Genomic DNA, 17,937 nt, shown 5'->3' with positions numbered 1-17,937 from the left:
ATCTAACTTTGTGTTTGTGTGTTTCAGACACTCCTGGAGCTCCGGCTGATAACATCGTGATCAGCAGGGTGACAGAGGAGAAGTGTACCGTGTCCTGGAAGATTCCTCTGGAGGATGGCGGAGACACCGTGACCCACTACATTGTGGAGCGTCGTGAGACCAGCAGACTTAACTGGGTCATCATGGAGTTAGAGTGCAAGACCCTGTCATGTGTCAGCTCCAGACTGATCAAGAGCAACGAGTACGTCTTCAGAGTCAGAGGAGTCAACAAGTACGGGCCTGGAGTTCCTCTGGAGTCCGAACCTGTCATTGCCAGGAATGCATACAGTAAGCTGCCACATTTTAATTTGTCAGTTTTTTAGAGGATAGCTAAGACCACTCTGCTTAGAGGGAAAAAGTTGGGCTGTTCTCGAGCATCAAAGGGCTGTAATAAATACAGCATGTCTTGTAAGCCTTTGATTCTCAATATCCCTCTTTTTAAATTATGCATCTGATTGTTTTTTCATTAATTACATAATGATTTTATACACTGTACATTTGTTGATTTATTGTTGCATTGTTTTTAGTTTTTAACTCTGCCTGTAAGGTGACCTTGAGTGTTTTGAAAGGTGCCTGTTAATGAAAGTATTATTATTATCATTATTATTATTAGGCTATTATTATTAACTGCAGTACATACATTCTGAAAAGGAGCGGCTCAGTGAGTTCTCTACAATATATTTAGATTTTTTTTTTTTTTTGTTGCCAAATTTGGGTTTTTATGTTTAAACAAAAAATACTGTAAAATTAAAATATTTTCAGAGGGAGACGCTTTACAGAATGAGATACAGAGATTTACAGAGTTATTCAGCAGTAGTATAAAGGCTTTGTTTTGGTTTTCCCGACTTAAACACTGTTTGTAGACATGAATCTGCACGCAATGATTTCCTCTTCCACTGTAGAATTAGATGGTACAATTTCTGTCCTGTGAAACAGTAAACAGGATGTAGATCTGCTTCTGTGACTCTGACCTCTTCCCCCCCCTTTCCTTTCCCAGCCATCCCATCCCAGCCGGGCACTCCAGAGGTTACAGCGGTGGGTAAGGAGCATGTCATCATCGAGTGGCTGAAGCCAGAGAGCGATGGAGGCAGCGAGATCAAAAACTACATTGTGGATAAGCGAGAGAAGAGCAGCACCAGGTGAGAACGGCTACTAAAGAAGTGAACAGACAGATTGAAGTTTTCACTTTCTGAAATATTGTTGCTTATCATTTCTCTCTCCCACACAATATCACTTTCTTTTTGGACCAGGTGGACTCGGGTAAATAAGACTTACACCATCTATGACACCCGTCTGAAGATCACAGGCCTGCTGGAGGGAAGCGAGTACCAGTTCAGGGTGACGGCTTATAACGCTGCTGGAGACAGCCAGCCAAGCGACGCCTCACCGTACATCCTCTGCAAAGACCCCACATGTAAGACATTTAACTGTCCTTAAAGGTTCCAGTTTTTATAACTTGCTCTTGTTGTGACCCCATAAATTCCCACAAGGCATAAAGATTATTTTTCTTTTTATCGTATGAAGTTGGATGAATATACAACATATTTGCATTTATCTTTGTCTGATCCCAGATACCCCAGCTCCTCCATCAATGCCACGCATCACCAACACCACCAAGCACAGCATCAGCATGACCTGGACCAGGCCAATGTACGATGGTGGCTCCGATGTAACTGGCTACGTGGTGGAAATCCTCGAGGAGGACACTGAGCAGTGGTACCGCGCCACCGCAAAGGCTCTCAAGACCAACGAGTATGTGGCCGCCGGCCTGGCAGCCAATAAGAAGTACCGATTCAGGGTTGCTGCCATCAACAGCAAAGGTACCGGAGAGTTCGGCGAACCCAGCGCTGAGGTCGAGCCGCTGGAGAGAATCGGTGAGTTGGTGCAGATTTTAAAGGCTGAAATGAACAGTTCTTTTTATTACAACGGTTCTCCATGACAGACTGAGCTCTTCGCTTTTCTTACACCACACTCTGAGGACTCAGCAGCGTACAGAAAGTTGAGTGTAATTATCAGACAAAATCTAAAATTATCCCCCGAAAAAAAAACTATAAATGAGCCAGTTCATCTCATCTTTTAAAAAAAGTGATAATTGACCCACCATAAGTAAAATCTCTTTGTTTACATAATTTTATATGAAATAAACAAACAAAAAAACTTTTTTTCCTCATTTAGGGGGTTTACTCAATTCTATTTTACCAAATGTTTAAAATGGGAAGTTAATGACTTTATCAGAGTCATATTCCAGCTTGTAACATGGTAAGGGCAGCATTCATGGACTCTCCCCTTACTTTGCTCCCCTGCACAGAAATGCCAGACTTGGAGGTGGCCGATGACCTGAAGAAAACTGTGTGCCTGCGTGCCGGAGGAACTCTGCGTCTGGTTGTGTTCGTCACTGGCCGGCCGACACCAGTAGTTGCCTGGAGAAAGACGGGCGTGGAGCTGCAGAGCCGCGGCTACATTGAGACCACTGAGAGCTACACCTCGCTCATGGTGGAGAAGGTCAACCGCTACGACTCTGGAAAGTATGTTGTGGAGGCAGAGAACCCATCTGGCAAGAAGACCGCCACCATCCTGGTTAAAGTCTACGGTAAGTCAGCCCAGGTTTCAACACGTCCTACCACAAGGTGGTGATTCTAGTTATCTTACTGCAGCTTTAGTTCTTCTTTCAAATACTCATGGACACATACTTATCTTCTCTTCCTCTACCCTCTCTCTCTTTCTGCAGACACTCCTGGTCCTCCAGGTTGTGTGAAGGTGAAGGACTACACCAGGGAGTCTGTGGTGATCACCTGGGACGTCCCGAGCAACGATGGTGGCGCTCATGTCAGCAACTATATTGTAGAAAAACGTGAAGCCAGCATGAAGTCGTACAAGACAGTCACCACTGAGTGTAGAAAGACCCTGTTCAGGATCACCGGCGTGGAGGAGGGTGTGCACTACTTCTTTAGAGTCCTGCCAGAGAACATCTATGGCGTTGGAGAGCCCTGCGAGACATCTGAGGCTGTGTTGGTGTGTGAAGTGCCATCTGTGCCTCTGAACCTCGCGATCGTCGATGTCACCAAGTCCTCTGTCACGCTGCGCTGGGAGAAGCCGATGCACGACGGCGCCAGCAGGCTGACTGGATACATCATTGAAGCATGCAAGGTGGGCTCTGACAGGTGGAGCTCCGTGGCCACAGTCAAAGCCTCAGTGTCCCAGCACACCATCCAGTCCCTCATGGAGAAGGACCAATACCTCTTCAGGATCCGAGCCACCAACAGCAGAGGAGCCAGTGAGCCCATGGACACTGTCACTCCTGTCACAATCCAGGACATCAAGGGTAAGACAACATCCAGACACATCCACAAATCATCACACAACGCCTTCAGCTTTCACAAAAACTCAAAAAACTACACAGATGAAAATATAATAACATACTTCTTTTGTATTCCAGTGATGCCTGCGATCGACATGACCAACATTCCTCAAAAGATTGTCCACGTGCATCGTGGCAAACCCATCGACCTCAACATCCCCATCAAGGCCAAACCTCAGGCTGTCTGCTCCTGGTTCTTTGGTGGCAACCAACTGAAGGACAGCCTTGATCGCATTAAGATCGACAGCAATGGCAAATACACCCACCTTGTCATTCGCGAGACCACCATCAACGATACTGGATACTACAAGCTGGAGGTGAAGAACGCCATCGGCATGGCAACCGAGCTCATCAAGGTCATCATACTTGGTAAGGAGACTTCTGCACATAAATGAAGGTTTAACACAGATATGTAAGGCCTGTTACATTCAAAATGTACTCTTTAAGTGTATTATTGATTATATCAAGTAAAGTAAACAGATTCTAACCTGCTGCCTTCTTTCTTCCTCCAGACAAACCTGGCCTCCCTGTTGGTCCAGTAAAGATCGAGGAGGTGGATGGCGTGTCAGTAACAATCAGCTGGCAACCTCCAGAGAAGGATGGTGGCGCCAACGTCAGTGGCTATGTTGTGGAGCAGCGTGATGCCCACCGACCAGGCTGGTCCACCGTCTCAGAGTCAGTGACCCGACCTTGCTTCAAATTCACCAGACTCTCAGAAGGAACCGAGTATGTGTTCCGTGTTGCTGCCATGAACCGCTTTGGCGTCGGTGGCTTCCTTCAGTCCGAAGTGGTGGAGTGCAAGAGCGCCAAGAGTAAGTTTTACTCGCGTTATGTTCAGCAATTTATTGGAATCCTTTCTAATCAAGCATCCTAATAAATACATGAACTGTGGTAATAACCACAGGAGTGGTTAGTCCACTTAGTCGAGTCCAGGCCATGTTTGTGCCATGCATTTCTGGTGCATTAACACATGTTAGAAATCTGTTGTCAAAAGTTCCCAAACATTTGAGCAACCACCTATGAACAGCCACAATACCTGAGCAATCATTTAACAAACACCTTGCCACCTGCCTCGTCCAAGCAACTCTGGCTTTGTTAGGAATGTAAAATAATCTGCTCACTTTTTTAAATCACTGTAAACAACTGAAAAAAATATCTAGTACATATAAGTTATTTATTTTTGCCTCAACATTCTTCACACTTTCTGTCTTCCATCCATCAATCAATGAACTAATTTTTACTAAATAATCATCAAACAGTTGAGTTAAACACGCCTAGGTACTGTGACGCTCACAAAATTCAGGTGCTATGTTTATAAATGGCTCATATTTGTAAGTTCATCTTTTAATCTCTAATTCTCCTGTGTAGCTATTCCTGGACCTCCGAGCACACCAGAGGTTCTTGATGTCACTCACGAGGGCATGACCATTACTTGGCGACCACCTGAGGACAACGGTGGTTCCACTATTGCTGGCTACATCATCGAACGTAAAGAGGCCCATTCTGACAGGTGGATGAAGATCAACAAGAACCCCGTGACCATGACCCGGTACCGCTCCTCTGGCCTGATTGAGGGCCTGGAGTATGAACACCGTGTCACCGCCATCAACTCCAGAGGAGACGGCAAACCCAGTGAGAGTTCTGCCATCACTGTTGCCATGGATCCGATCGGTATGTGGTTAATATCTCAGTGTAACTGCCTTAATGCATTTAATGTGCTCCATTTATGAAATGGTTGATGCCTATGTTGGATTGATCTGACCAGTGTACCTCTCTGTGTCGTTGCACAGAACCTCCAGGTGCTCCAGTTCAGCCCAGAGTCACCGACACTACTAGGACTTCAGTGTCTCTGGCATGGCTGCCGCCAGAAGAGGACGGCGGTTTTGTAATTACCGGCTACTTGATCGAGATGCAGAAGGTGGACCAGGTGGAATGGACACTTTGTAACACCACACCCACCAAGATGTGCGAGTACACCCTCACCCATATGCCCCAGGGCGCAGAGTACAAGTTCAGGGTCAGTGCCTGCAACGCTGGCGGTGCCGGAGAGCCTGCCGAGATTCCTGGAGCGGTCAAAGTCCAGGAGATGCTCGGTAGTAGAACGAAATTTCATACATTTTATTTAATTTTGCAATAAATAAACATCATACTTTTACTTGTGGGTTTAACTCACATTTTGCTATTTCATCTGTAATTTAATTGGCAAAAATACTTTGTGTCTCCTTCAGATTATCCTGACTACGAGCTTGATCGTAAATACGAGGAGGGCTACGTGGTGCGGCAAGGTGGAGTCATCCGTCTGTCTGTGCCCATCAAGGGTAAACCCATCCCTACATGTAAGTGGACCAAGGATGGACGTGACATCTCACATAGAGCCATGATCGCCACCCATGATGACATCACAGAACTTGTCATCAAAGAGGCACATAAAGAAGACACTGGTACCTACGACCTGCTTCTGGAGAATAAGTGTGGCAGGAAAGCAGTGTACATCAAGGTGAGTGTCTCATCTTAGAAATGTTGAGTACTTCAACATTGGCAGTGAAACAAAAAATGCTTTGTTTGAAACTAAACCTTTCTGTGTCCCCACCCTCCAGGTGAAGGTGATAGGTCGCCCTGATGCTCCAGAGGGACCTCTGGAGTTTGACGACATTCAAGCCAGATCAGTCCGTGTCAGCTGGAGGCAACCATCAGATGATGGCGGCGCCGACATCCTGGGATACATTGTGGAAAGGCGGGAGGTACCCAAGGCGGCCTGGTATACGGTGGATGCCAGGGTACTTGAGAATTCACTGGTGGTGAAGGGCCTGAAGGAGAATGTGGAGTACCACTTCAAGATTTCTGCTGAGAACCAGTTTGGCATCAGCAGATCTCTCAAGTCTGAAGAGTCTGTCATGCCAAAGACACCTCTGTGTGAGTATTGGTGCCTTTTGGGATTATTCTTAATCTCCGATATCAACGAATTGGGCAAAAGTTGCAGTGTGTACATCTTGGCCAAAACAGTAATAAAGACACACATTGAACACGATATAGTCTGATGTGAAGAAGTGTTTTTATATATATTGATCTATCAAATTGTGCAATATCTTCAGGCCCACCAGAGCCTCCCAGCAACCCACCAGAGATCATGGACGTGTCCAAGTCTATGGTGTCCCTGTCCTGGGCCCGGCCCCGGGATGATGGAGGCTCCCGTGTCACAGGCTACTACGTGGAAAGGAGGGAGGTGTCAACAGAGAAGTGGGTCCGTCACAACAAGACCCACATCACAACCACCATGTACAATGTCACCGGCCTCATCCCTGATGCAGAGTACATGTTCAGAGTTGTGGCTCAGAATGACATCGGGAAGAGCGAACCTGGTCCTGCTTCAGAGCCAGTGGTCTGCAAAGATCCATTTGGTGAGTTAACATTACACAAAGGCTATTCATTACACACTGAACATTTTAAACAAGACAGAACTAGGTAAATAAATTTAAGTTGAGTTAGAGGATTTTATTAAAACTAATTAAACTAAATACTACATGAAATCCCAAATAGCTCTGCTAAGGTTCTCCATAACAATCTCCTCCTGTCTGCCTTTAGACAAACCCAGCCAACCAGGAGAGATTGACATCATCTCCATCACGAAAGACTGCATCACCATCCACTGGCTCAGGCCTGAACATGACGGTGGCAAGGAAATTCTGGGCTACTGGATTGAGTTCAGGCAGGCTGGAGAGAGTGCCTGGAAGAAATGCAACAAGGAACGCTCCAAGGATCGTCAGTTCACCATGGGCGGCTTGATGGAGGCCACCGAGTACGAGTTCAGAATCTTCGCAGAGAACGAGACTGGACTCAGTCGTCCTCGCCGCACACCTATGGGCATCAAGACCAAACTGAGTGGTGAGCTGCCGCAGACCGTACATCACATGAAATAGAATGGGCTGGTCACAATTAAATTAGGTTTTTTTCTTTTAACGTATTTGTGTTAGTTGAATGGAAATAGATTTGCTCCTGGAAGCAAAAACATTTCTAAACAGCCAAATTGTGATTTGACCTGGATCTTATCAAGTTAGCACTCGTTTATGTTAAAATACATTTTAGGATTTCAATAAAGATTTTAGCAATTCAGCATACGGAGTACAAAGTGGGCTACATAAACGGTTTGAGTCTATATTGATGGAGTTGAAATTAGTAAGATTAAGCTCAAGCTTTGCTGCTTTTTCTGCAGTTGGTGAGGCTCCTGCTCTGAAGGACGAGATCCAAGATGTAACTACCAAGCTCGGGGAGTCTGGAACTCTCACCTGTGGCATCATCGGCAGACCGCTGCCAGAGATCAGGTGGTACCGCTACGGCAAGGAACTGATCCAGAGCCGCAAGTACAAGATGAGCTCAGATGGCCGTAACCACTCACTCAGCATCCTGACAGACGAGCAGGAAGATGAAGGCCTGTACACCTGCAGGGCCATCAACGAGGCCGGAGAGATTGAGACGAGTGGCAAGCTGCGCCTGCAAGCTGCACCTCAGTTCCACCCTGGTTTCCCTCTCAAGGAAAAGTACTATGCTGGGGCTGGCACTAGCCTCCGCCTTCATGTCGTCTACATTGGGCGTCCCATCCCCCAGATCATGTGGTTCTATGGCAAGAAGCCTCTGAATGCATCAGAGAACGTGATTATTGAAAATACTGAAAGCTACACCCACCTGGTGGTAAGGAACGCCCAGAGGAAGACCAATGCTGGCCGCTACAAGGTGCAGCTCAGCAATTCGTTCGGAACAATTGACACTGTGCTGCGTGTTGAAATCCAAGGTAAAAGATCAAATGTCAAACAGCCTTGTCTTTAAAATTTATTGGATAATGCTTTGTTTCCTATTTCAACCAACAAGTAACAATTACTAGACCTATGTATTTGTATATCAATGAATAGCTTCTCAATGCTTTTTATGTGTTATCTCCAGACAAACCATGTATCCCTGAGGGACCTGTGGTTGTTGATGCCCTGCTGAAGAGCTCAATGATCATAAGCTGGAAGGCTCCAAAGGACGATGGAGGCTCCATGATCACCAACTACATCGTAGAGAAGCGTGAGGCCAAAGAAGGCGAGCAGTGGCACCTCGTGTCCTCCTCCGTTTCTGGCACCACCTGCCGTGTCCCCAACCTGATCGAGAATGCAGGCTACTACTTCAGAGTCTCTGCCCAGAACCAGTATGGTGTCAGTGAGCCTCTGGAGATCCCATCAGTGGTCATTGTTAAGAGTCCATTCGGTACGCCCAGTCAAGTCTATTTTATTTGGCAGTTGTCGCCTTTGTGGCTTATTTGCAGAGGCAGGACTAATTAAAGGCAGAGTACTTCAGTAACATAACCTGTTTATTTTTCAGAAAAACCTGGAATCCCTCAGCAGCCCTTCATCATCAGCTCCACCAAGGACTCCTGTGTTGTCTGCTGGAAGCCTCCAAGCAGCGACGGTGGAGCTAAAATCAGCAGCTACTACCTGGAGAAACGTGAGAAGAAGCAGAACAAGTGGATGTCAGTAACCAGTAAGAAGTTTGTGGAGACGAACTTCGAGGTCAGAGGCCTGATCGAGGGCTTTGAGTACGAGTTCCGTGTCAAGTGTGAAAACATGGGCGGAGAGAGCGACTGGAGTGAGATCTCTGCGCCTATCATCCCCAAGTCTGACCAGTCTCCTCGCGCTCCCGCGTTCAGGGAGGAGATCAGGGATATGACTGTCAAATACCATGCCAATGCCACCTTTGTTACCAAGGTACTTTATCAAACCAAAGTTGCATGAAGAAGATTCACAAACTGTGTGTTGTTGTGTTGTATTTTGTCTTTAGTCAAATGAGAACATGAACATTACATTTAATAGAGATGTTCTGATATGATCCTGGGGAAGTAATGTTTTTGCAATGTAAGGAAGGTTGGCCATGGCGAAAGTCAACACAAAATCAATATAAATCTAGGTTCTGTGGGGTTTTTTTCAGTAAATCATTTCACTTATTTATTTTTCCTATGACAAGGTGGTGGGATATCCCAAGCCTGTGGTGAAATGGTACCGCAGTGGAAAGGAGATCTTGGCAGATGGAACCAAGATCAAGGCCCAAGAGTTCAAGGGAGGCTACTACCAGCTGGTTATTACCACTGCTGACGAGAGTGATGCCACAGTTTACCAAGTCAGAGCAACTAACTCCTCCGGGTCCATCTCTACAACAGCCAACCTGGAGGTGGAAGGTAATGATATGATTCTGGTAGATACATAAAGTAATTTCATCTGTACAAATAGAAATATAAGTAAATACTAAACCAATGCAATGTTTTGTTTTATCTTAATACAGTTCCTGCTAAGATTCACCTGCCCAAAGAGCTTCAGGGAATGGGAGCAGTCCATGCCGTCCGTGGTGATCACATCACCATCAAGATCCCCGTCACTGGGAAGCCTGAGCCAGCTATCACTTGGCAAAAGGGTCAGGAGATCCTGTCCAACTCTGCTTATTACCAAGTCATCACCACCAGGTCTTTCACCTCACTGGTCTTCCAAAAGGGAGTGCAGAGGAAGGATAGTGGCTACTACATTATTACAGCAAAGAACAGGTTTGGAATGGACAAGCAAACCATTGAGGTGAACGTTGCTGACATACCTGAAGCTCCAAAGGGACTCATTGTCAGCGACATTTCTCGGGACTCCATCACCTTCACCTGGGAGCCCCCTGCCAATGATGGCGGAAGCGACATCATTAGCTACATTGTGGAGAAGTGCCCCACCACTGCTGACAGGTGGATCCGTGCTGGACAGACATCTGACTGCAGCATCACGATCATTAACATATTCGGAAAGACCAAATACCAGTTCCGTGTGATAGCTGAAAACCAGTTCGGCCTAAGCCCTCCTTCTCAGCCAACTGAGCCTATTACAACCAAGGAAGACAAGTCTGTGATAAGGAACTATGATGAGGAAGTGGATGAAACCAGAGAGGTAACTAAGGAGGAGGCTCTGTTCTACAAGGTGAAAGAGCTGTCATCCAAGTACACCATCTCTGAGGAACTTGCTCGCTGCCAATTTGGAGCTGTTCACCGCTGCACAGAGATTGCCACAAAGAAGACCTTCATGGCCAAGTTTATCAAGGTCAAAGGAATGGACCGTGAGCTGGTTCTTCGGGAAATCGAAGCCCTCAATGCAGCAAGGCACAAGAATATTATCTACCTTCATGAATACTTTGAGAGCATGGAGGAGATCATCCTGATCTTCGAATTCATCTCTGGAGTTGACATCTTTGAACGCCTCGGTACCTGCAACTTTGAGCTTACAGAGCAGGAGATTGTCCGCTACCTGAGACAAGTCTGCTCTGCTGTGAAGGTCATGCATAGCCATAACTTTGGCCACTTTGATATTCGCCCAGACAACATTGTCTACACAACAAGGAGAAGCACTAACATAAAGATTATCGAGATGGGCCAGGCTAGGCTGCTGGTGCCAGGAGAAAACATCAGAATGATGTTCTCAGCTCCAGAGTACTGTGCCCCTGAGGTTCACCGTCACGACATGATCACAACAGCCACTGATATGTGGTCTGTTGGTGTTATGGCCTACGTTCTGCTCAGTGGCCTTAATCCATTTGCAGCAGAGTCGATTACAAAGATGATTGAGAACATCTCCAACTGTGAGTACATCTTTGACAGTGAAGCATTTAAGGACATCAGTCTGGAGGCCATGGACTTTGTGGATAGACTTCTAGTCAAGGACAGGAAGCTCCGTATGACAGCACATGAGGCTCTGGAGCACCCGTGGCTCAAGATGAAGATTGAGCATGTCAGCAACAAGGTCATTAAGACATTGAGACACAGAAGATACTACCAGAGTCTGGTGAAGAAGACAGATACTATTGTATCAGCAGCTCGTGTTGCCTATGGTGGTGCCTTCAAGAACCAGAGAGGACTGGCTGTTGGTAAAGTGAAGATTGGATCGGAGTACCACGGCCTCCGCACTGGTCCAGTCATGCATGGCTCAGCTGAGGAAGGAGGCCATGTCAGATTCACTTGTAGCATTGCCAACTATGACAAGAGTACCCAGGTGTCTTGGTACTTTGGTAACCGTCAGCTACACCAAAGCACCAAGTATGAAATTAGTTACAGTAATGGTTTCGCCAGCATCTATGTAAAGGACATCGAAGAAAGCGATGATGGAGTGTACAGATGCAAGGTTGTGAGCGATGATGGAGAGGACAGTGCTTATGGAGAGCTCTTTGTTGAGTCTGTGAGGAGCATCAGAGAGCACTACATCAGCCGCTCCATCAAGAAACTGAGGAGAAGAGTTGACAAAACAAGACTTCTGCAGAGACCGCCTGAGTTCACTCTACCTCTCTACAATCGCACAGCCTACATTGGCGAAGATGTGCGCTTTGGTGTCACTATTACAGTGCACCCTGAGCCTCATGTAACATGGCTTAAGAATGGAGAGAGAATCAAGCCAGGTCAGGATGACAGCAAATATACATTCACCACTGATAAGGGCCTGTACCAGCTGATGATTCACAACCTGGACATGAACGATGATGCTGAATACACAGTTATGGCTGACAACAAGTTTGGAGAAGACAGCTGCAAGGCCCGACTCACTGTGACACCTCATCCAGTGATGGAGGACTCTATGAGGCCGATGTTCAAACGTCTGCTGGCCAATGTTGAGTGTGTTGAAGGACATAGTGTCCGGTTTGAACTCAGACTCTCAGGAATCCCAACTCCTACTCTAAAATGGGAGAAGGATGGTCATCCACTACAGTTTGGTTACAAGGTCGCTGTCATACAGGAAGATGTTGACTACCATGTCCTGCATATCAGAGAGACTCTTCTTGAGGACTCTGGTGTGTACAAGGTTACCGCAACTAATTGTGCTGGCTCTGCAAGCTGCCAGGCTACACTGAAGGTGGACCGCCTTACCTACACCAGGAGAGAGTATAAGAGTGAGGAGGAGAAATACAGACATGTTCAGAAACAAATTGAAAAGACCAACAAGATGGCTCTGCAAATTGTTGCCACTGAGGAGGTCGTAGCTTTCAACCCCACGGCCCAGGAGGCTATGAAATTTGCTGCAGAGATGTACAAGCCTGCAGTGAGCACCAAGAACATTGAGGGTGAGTTTGACATCACAGTGGTGAAGTCAGAGACCAAGAAGCTGGAGGAAGAGAGGAGAATCTTCATGCCATATGAGATCCCTGAGACTGTGGTTCATGATCCCAGAGCTCTGGATGAAGACAAAGCTATCAAACAGTTTGTGCCTCTTTCTGACATGAAGTGGTACAGAAAACTTAGGGACCAGTATGAGGTCCCAGAGAGGATGGAGAGGATTGTGCAGAAGAGGCAGAGACGTATTCGCCTCTCCAGGTGGGAGCAGTTCTATGTCATGCCCCTACCTAGAATCACAGACCAGTACAGGCCAAGATGGCGTATTCCAAAACTCTCTTTGGATGATCTGGAGACTGTCAGGCCTGCTCGCCGCTCACCCTCTCCTGAATCCGAGGCCTCCTTCAGATCCAGGAGGAGATCTCTGGGAGACCTTAGTGATGAGGAGCTGATGATGCCTGTGGATGACTACCTTTCAATGAGGAGAACAGAGGAGGAGATGCTTGAGGATGAACTGGAGCTCGGCTTTTCTGCTTCCCCCACCGGCAGCCCTATACGCATGGAGAGGCGTGTCATGGAACGTGAAGAGAGGAGGCAGGAGGTCAGGCACGAGGCTGTTGAAATTACTGAGACAAAGAAGAAACGTACTATTTCTCAGTATATGAGAAGGAGAAGGTCCCTGTCTCCCACTTACATTGAGCTGATGCGTCCAGTCTCAGAGCTGATCAGACCCCCACATCCCAGGCCTCCTGTGGAGGTAGAGGGCGAGGTTGTGGGGAGGAGGTCCCCAACCCCTGAGAGGACCCGTCCCCGCTCTCCCAGCCCTATCAGGTCTGTTGAGAGGTCATCCCGTTCCTCCTCCAGGTTTGAGCGGTCTGCCCGCTTTGACATCATGTCCCGCTATGAGGCAAGAAAGGCTGCTCTGAAGTCTGAGAGGAAATATCAGGTGGTTAGCCAGACTCCTTTCAGCCTGGACCATGCTCCCCGTGTGACTGTCAGGATGCGCTCTCATCGCATACCGATTGGCCAAGACACCAAATTCACCCTAAACATCCAGTCCAAGCCAGAAGCTGAGGTCACGTGGTTGCACAATGGAGCTGCAATTTCTGAAAGCAGCGAGAAATACATCTTTGTCAATATGAGCGGCGTTTTGTCCATCACCATTCTGGACTGCCAGGAAGAGGACAGTGGAACATACCGCTGTGTGTGCTCCAATTCCAGGGGAGAGTCGTCAGACTATGCCACCCTTGATGTGTCAGGTGGGGGCTACACCACCTTCTCCTCTCGCCGCAGGGATGATGAAGCTCCCAAAGGCTATGTTCCTGAAGTCACTCGTATTGACCACTATCACACTTCCCACTTCAAAGCTGGCTATGCATCTGAGACTCACTTTGAGGTCGAAGAGAGCAAGTCTAAGCTTACAGAGACACGTGAGGTTGTTACACGTGAGAGATATGCTGACTCCTCTGAGAGGTACTCCTCTGCTGAGAGGTATGACTCATCCGTTAAGTATGCCTCTGCCGAATACCTATCATCTGGTTCCTCCTACTCATCAGACAAATTTTCTCTGACCGGCAAACTCACCACAACGGAAGCTAAGCTGAAGTCATCTTCTGCTGCTGTTTCTGAGGAAGTTTCTGTCGCCAGGGTGAAGCCCTCTCTTCCTGCCAGAATCCTCACCAAGCCCCAGTCTGTGACTGTTGCAGAGGGAGAGGTGGCCAGATTTGCCTGTGATATTGATGGGGAGCCTGCACCCAGTGTAACATGGATACACGAGAGCAGAACTGTCATCTCATCTCATCGTACCCAGGTCACCACCACTCAGTACAAGTCCAGCCTGGAGATCTCCTCTGTGACAGTTTCCGATGAAGGCAGTTACACAGTCGTGGTGGAGAACTCTGCAGGCAGACAGGAGGCTCACTTCACCTTGACCATCCGCAGACCAGCTCCAAAAGAGGAAGTCAAGGCTGTAAAATCCCCTGAACCATCTGTGAAGTCACCCACTCCAAGTGTTAAGTCACCAGAGCCCTCAGTAACATCACCTGCTCCCTCTGTAACTTCTCCTGTCCCCAGTGTGAAGTCACCCACTCCCAGTGTCAAGTCCCCTGAACCTTCAATTAAATCACCAACTCCCAGTGTAACATCGCCTGTTCCAAGTGTGAAGTCACCGACACCCGGGGTGAAGTCACCGACACCCAGTGTGAAGTCACCGACCCCAAGTGTTAAGTCTCCTGAACCAGAGGGAATTAAATCTCCAAGGAGTGTCAAGTCTCCTGAGCCAGAGGGAATTAAATCTCCAAGGAGTGTCAAGTCTCCTGAGCCAGCTGCACCCTCGCCAGCACCAAGCATAAAATCACCAACTCCAAGTGTCAAATCTCCAGAACCTGAAAGAGTTAAATCACCACCGGGTATAAAATCTCCTGAACCTAGACTTAAGTCTCCACCACCAGCAAAGTCTCCAGAGAGAATGAAGTCACCTGAAACTGAGGAAGTAAAATCCCCTCGAGGCGTCAAATCTCCAGAACCTGCAGGAATCAAATCACCAAAAGGTGTGAAATCCCCAGAACCGGCTGGAATCAAATCACCAAAAGGCATCAAGTCCCCGGAGCCTTCCGGCATCAAATCTCCAAGGGCACTGAAGTCCCCTGAGCCCGAGGGAATCAAATCACCTCCTAGGATGAAGTCTCCTCCTCCCATTATGTCCCCCAAAAGGGTTGTGTCTCCACCCACTGTGAAATCCCCAGTTCCGAAACCTCCCAAGGTCCTTAGTCAGGTTAGAGCCGAGGCCTGCGAGGGCTCAGTGAGGATGTCCTGTGTGTGCGAGAGCAGCGTCAGGGAGGTGGTGTGGTACGTCAGCGGGAGGAGGCTTTCTCAGAGCAGCCACTTTGAGATGCACTACTCCGAAGGCTCCTGCAGCCTTCTCATCCATGATTTGGCAGACAGTGATCAGGGAGAGTACACCTGTGAGATGACGTCTGAGGGAGGAGTATCCAAATCCTCCTTCTCCTTCACCGGACAGGTGTTCCAGTCCATACGGATGAAGGTCACTGCTTACCGTGAACAGCAACTGGCACTTAAAGGTGAGAAACTGCCTCAGATATCGAAGCACATGTAGTCCTATTTCATGCCACTTCAAATATTTCCTAACAAAGCAGTAACTATGGAGTACCATTAACATGTACTGTTTCCATTTCCAGCCTCATCAGGATCAATGATGATGAGTCACAAGGAGTCTTCATCGTCTGTGAGCTCATCCATGATGATGAAGAAAGAAATGCACACAATGGAGGAGTCGTCTTCCTTCTCATCTTCAGCCCAGCAGGCTATGATGTCATCCATGATGGAGTCCAGCTCCTTCAGCAGCATGGCAGCTGAGATGAAGTTTGAGACCATGTCCATGTCCAGCATGTCGTCCATGGCATCTGAATCGTACGCCATGAGCTCCAGCAGCCTGACGGAGATGGGTTCTCACATGGAGGGGTCCACATTCAGACCGATAGGTAAGATGACAAGGCGCATGTAATATCCTAAAATATGGGACTTTAGTGTCTTTTTAAAGGTCAAGCTTCACCACATTAATATTCATAGGCAACAGAAGGTCAGATCTTTTTAAGTGAATAGAAATCATAAACTTCCTAAGGCTGCAACATGAACCGAAGAAGTGCAGCTGAATTTAGGTTTACTGATGTCATGTTCTGTGGCTCTCTAGGTTATGCTCCCAGGATCGAGGCTCTGCCAGAAGACATTAGCATTGAGCCTGGCAAAGTCCTTACAGTCGCCTGCGCTTTCTCCGGTGATGCCAAACACATCGAGTGGTCCCGCAGCGGCAGAACCATACAGGTGACTGCTGGCGGACGCTTCCACATCGAGACCACAGAGGACTTAACCACCCTCATCATCACCGGGGTGAAAGAGGAAGACGCTGGAACCTACACCCTCAAACTGTCCAACGAGCTTGGATCAGACACAGCGACTGTTCACATTAGCATTCGATCAGTGTAAAAAAAAAAAAATCTAATCTTTCAATCCTCCCCTTTTCCCTACTTCCATGCCTTTTTATTTATTAATTAAGCGAAATAATCTACTAGATAAAGATCTGGATTTCTGTTCTTGTAAATATGAACTATTTTTGTACCAATCTTGACATTAATTTATGCCAAACTAGACTAAAGTCTAAAGTTGTTATAAAATGTGCCATATTGGATAACTATGACTTAGGATTTTTGATCCATTTTTCTGTGACATGTACATAATGTATATAGCCGAATTGAACGGTTATGGGAAATGTATGCATTGTTATTTATGACAATAATATTAACTGAAACTAAATGAAACTAAATGTGGTTTAACAGGAGAAAGTTTCAAAAGAGCGATTACCCTGTTAAACTGAGAAACTAAACTCTGTGCCTCAACGATAAGTTGAAGTCTTAAGATTGCCTCAACAGGTAGAGAGGCTCCCTGTTGATGTTAACTCAATCCAAGACGGAACTATGAATGCACTGCTGGAGAGAGAGAGAGGGCAGTGCTGTTGCATTGGAACAAGAGCGTGAGATCCTGAGTGCTGTTTGCATATACCCTCATGTAAGCAGGACGACCGGACCTCGCGCTCTGACTGATTATGTCATACCGCCATTTCGATGACATGCTCACAGTGCGAGCGGCCTGCACTCCCTGAGCACAAGTGTTTTTTTTGTTTTGTGCTCTGTTTCTGGCAAATGACCGCTCGACCAGGCTCTGCAGGTGTACCATCAACCTGGCCAATCACGTAAAATCAGAGTCTGTCGGGAGCTTGTTTGCAGAGGCAGAGCTGGCTCCTGGAGGTCTGCAGTGTGTTTGTGTGTTAGTTTTTAGGAGTTCAGTCAAGCTGGGCGACGCCAAGCACATGTACCACAGCCAACACCATCGCCGCTGTGTTCAACGAGGACAGAAAACGACACGGTCCCGTGCGCCGCTCAGCTCTTTGGTTTGATTGAAGTTAGAGTTGTAGCATTGATTAATTACGCAGCCTCCTTGAGTTTTTTTCTCCAATTATTGATTTAATAAAGCATGATGATCAGCACTACAGGAGGTCTCTGCTGTGGTTTTTTGTGTCCATATCTTTTGTTTTAATTGAAGAATCTCAAGCAGATGAAGGTGTTACACATGAAGGTGTCCATTATAGATTTTGATAATGATAGACTTGATATCAGAAGCACAGTCAGCCTTATAGGACAGGTATGTTTACACTTATGATGGACTCATTCATTGCTCTAAAAGTCACATAATAGACATACGCTGAAAACGATCACAAAGTCGACACAGGACACAAAAGAATGAAACGATATTTACAGGTCCACAGATAAAAAGATATATTCAAAGTATGAGTGACACTTATGGATCTCTTCAGACAGAAGATTGATCCTGATGGATCATTTTTCATTTTAAGGGACTGTATACAAAATCAAACATA

At 46.9% G+C, this 17,937-nt stretch overlaps 1 protein-coding gene across 1 annotated transcript in view; it reads left to right on the top strand.

The window, feature by feature from the left end:
• The window catches only part of LOC138591994 (titin-like), a 191,914-nt gene extending 174,364 nt beyond the window's left edge, over nt 1–17,550 (top strand). Inside the window, exons 231-251 of the mRNA XM_069662570.1 lie at nt 28–327; nt 1,037–1,178; nt 1,290–1,453; nt 1,611–1,913; nt 2,348–2,629; nt 2,768–3,361; nt 3,476–3,766; nt 3,910–4,209; nt 4,766–5,068; nt 5,188–5,490; nt 5,626–5,894; nt 5,995–6,310; nt 6,490–6,795; nt 6,980–7,279; nt 7,608–8,183; nt 8,333–8,638; nt 8,753–9,135; nt 9,392–9,602; nt 9,707–15,568; nt 15,686–15,988; nt 16,198–17,550. Coding sequence (XP_069518671.1) covers nt 28–327; nt 1,037–1,178; nt 1,290–1,453; nt 1,611–1,913; nt 2,348–2,629; nt 2,768–3,361; nt 3,476–3,766; nt 3,910–4,209; nt 4,766–5,068; nt 5,188–5,490; nt 5,626–5,894; nt 5,995–6,310; nt 6,490–6,795; nt 6,980–7,279; nt 7,608–8,183; nt 8,333–8,638; nt 8,753–9,135; nt 9,392–9,602; nt 9,707–15,568; nt 15,686–15,988; nt 16,198–16,490 — 12,107 coding nt within the window. The 3' untranslated portion in view covers nt 16,491–17,550. The remainder of the gene's footprint in view (nt 1–27; nt 328–1,036; nt 1,179–1,289; nt 1,454–1,610; nt 1,914–2,347; nt 2,630–2,767; nt 3,362–3,475; nt 3,767–3,909; nt 4,210–4,765; nt 5,069–5,187; nt 5,491–5,625; nt 5,895–5,994; nt 6,311–6,489; nt 6,796–6,979; nt 7,280–7,607; nt 8,184–8,332; nt 8,639–8,752; nt 9,136–9,391; nt 9,603–9,706; nt 15,569–15,685; nt 15,989–16,197) is intronic.
• The last annotated feature ends 387 nt before the right edge of the window (nt 17,551–17,937 follow it).

Source organism: Semicossyphus pulcher, unplaced genomic scaffold, assembly GCF_022749685.1.
Source record: "Semicossyphus pulcher isolate SPU_LCO1_2020_fin unplaced genomic scaffold, fSemPul1.0.p SCAF_15, whole genome shotgun sequence".
NCBI lineage: Eukaryota > Metazoa > Chordata > Actinopteri > Labriformes > Labridae > Semicossyphus > Semicossyphus pulcher.
This window is presented reverse-complemented; position numbering and strand designations above follow the sequence as displayed.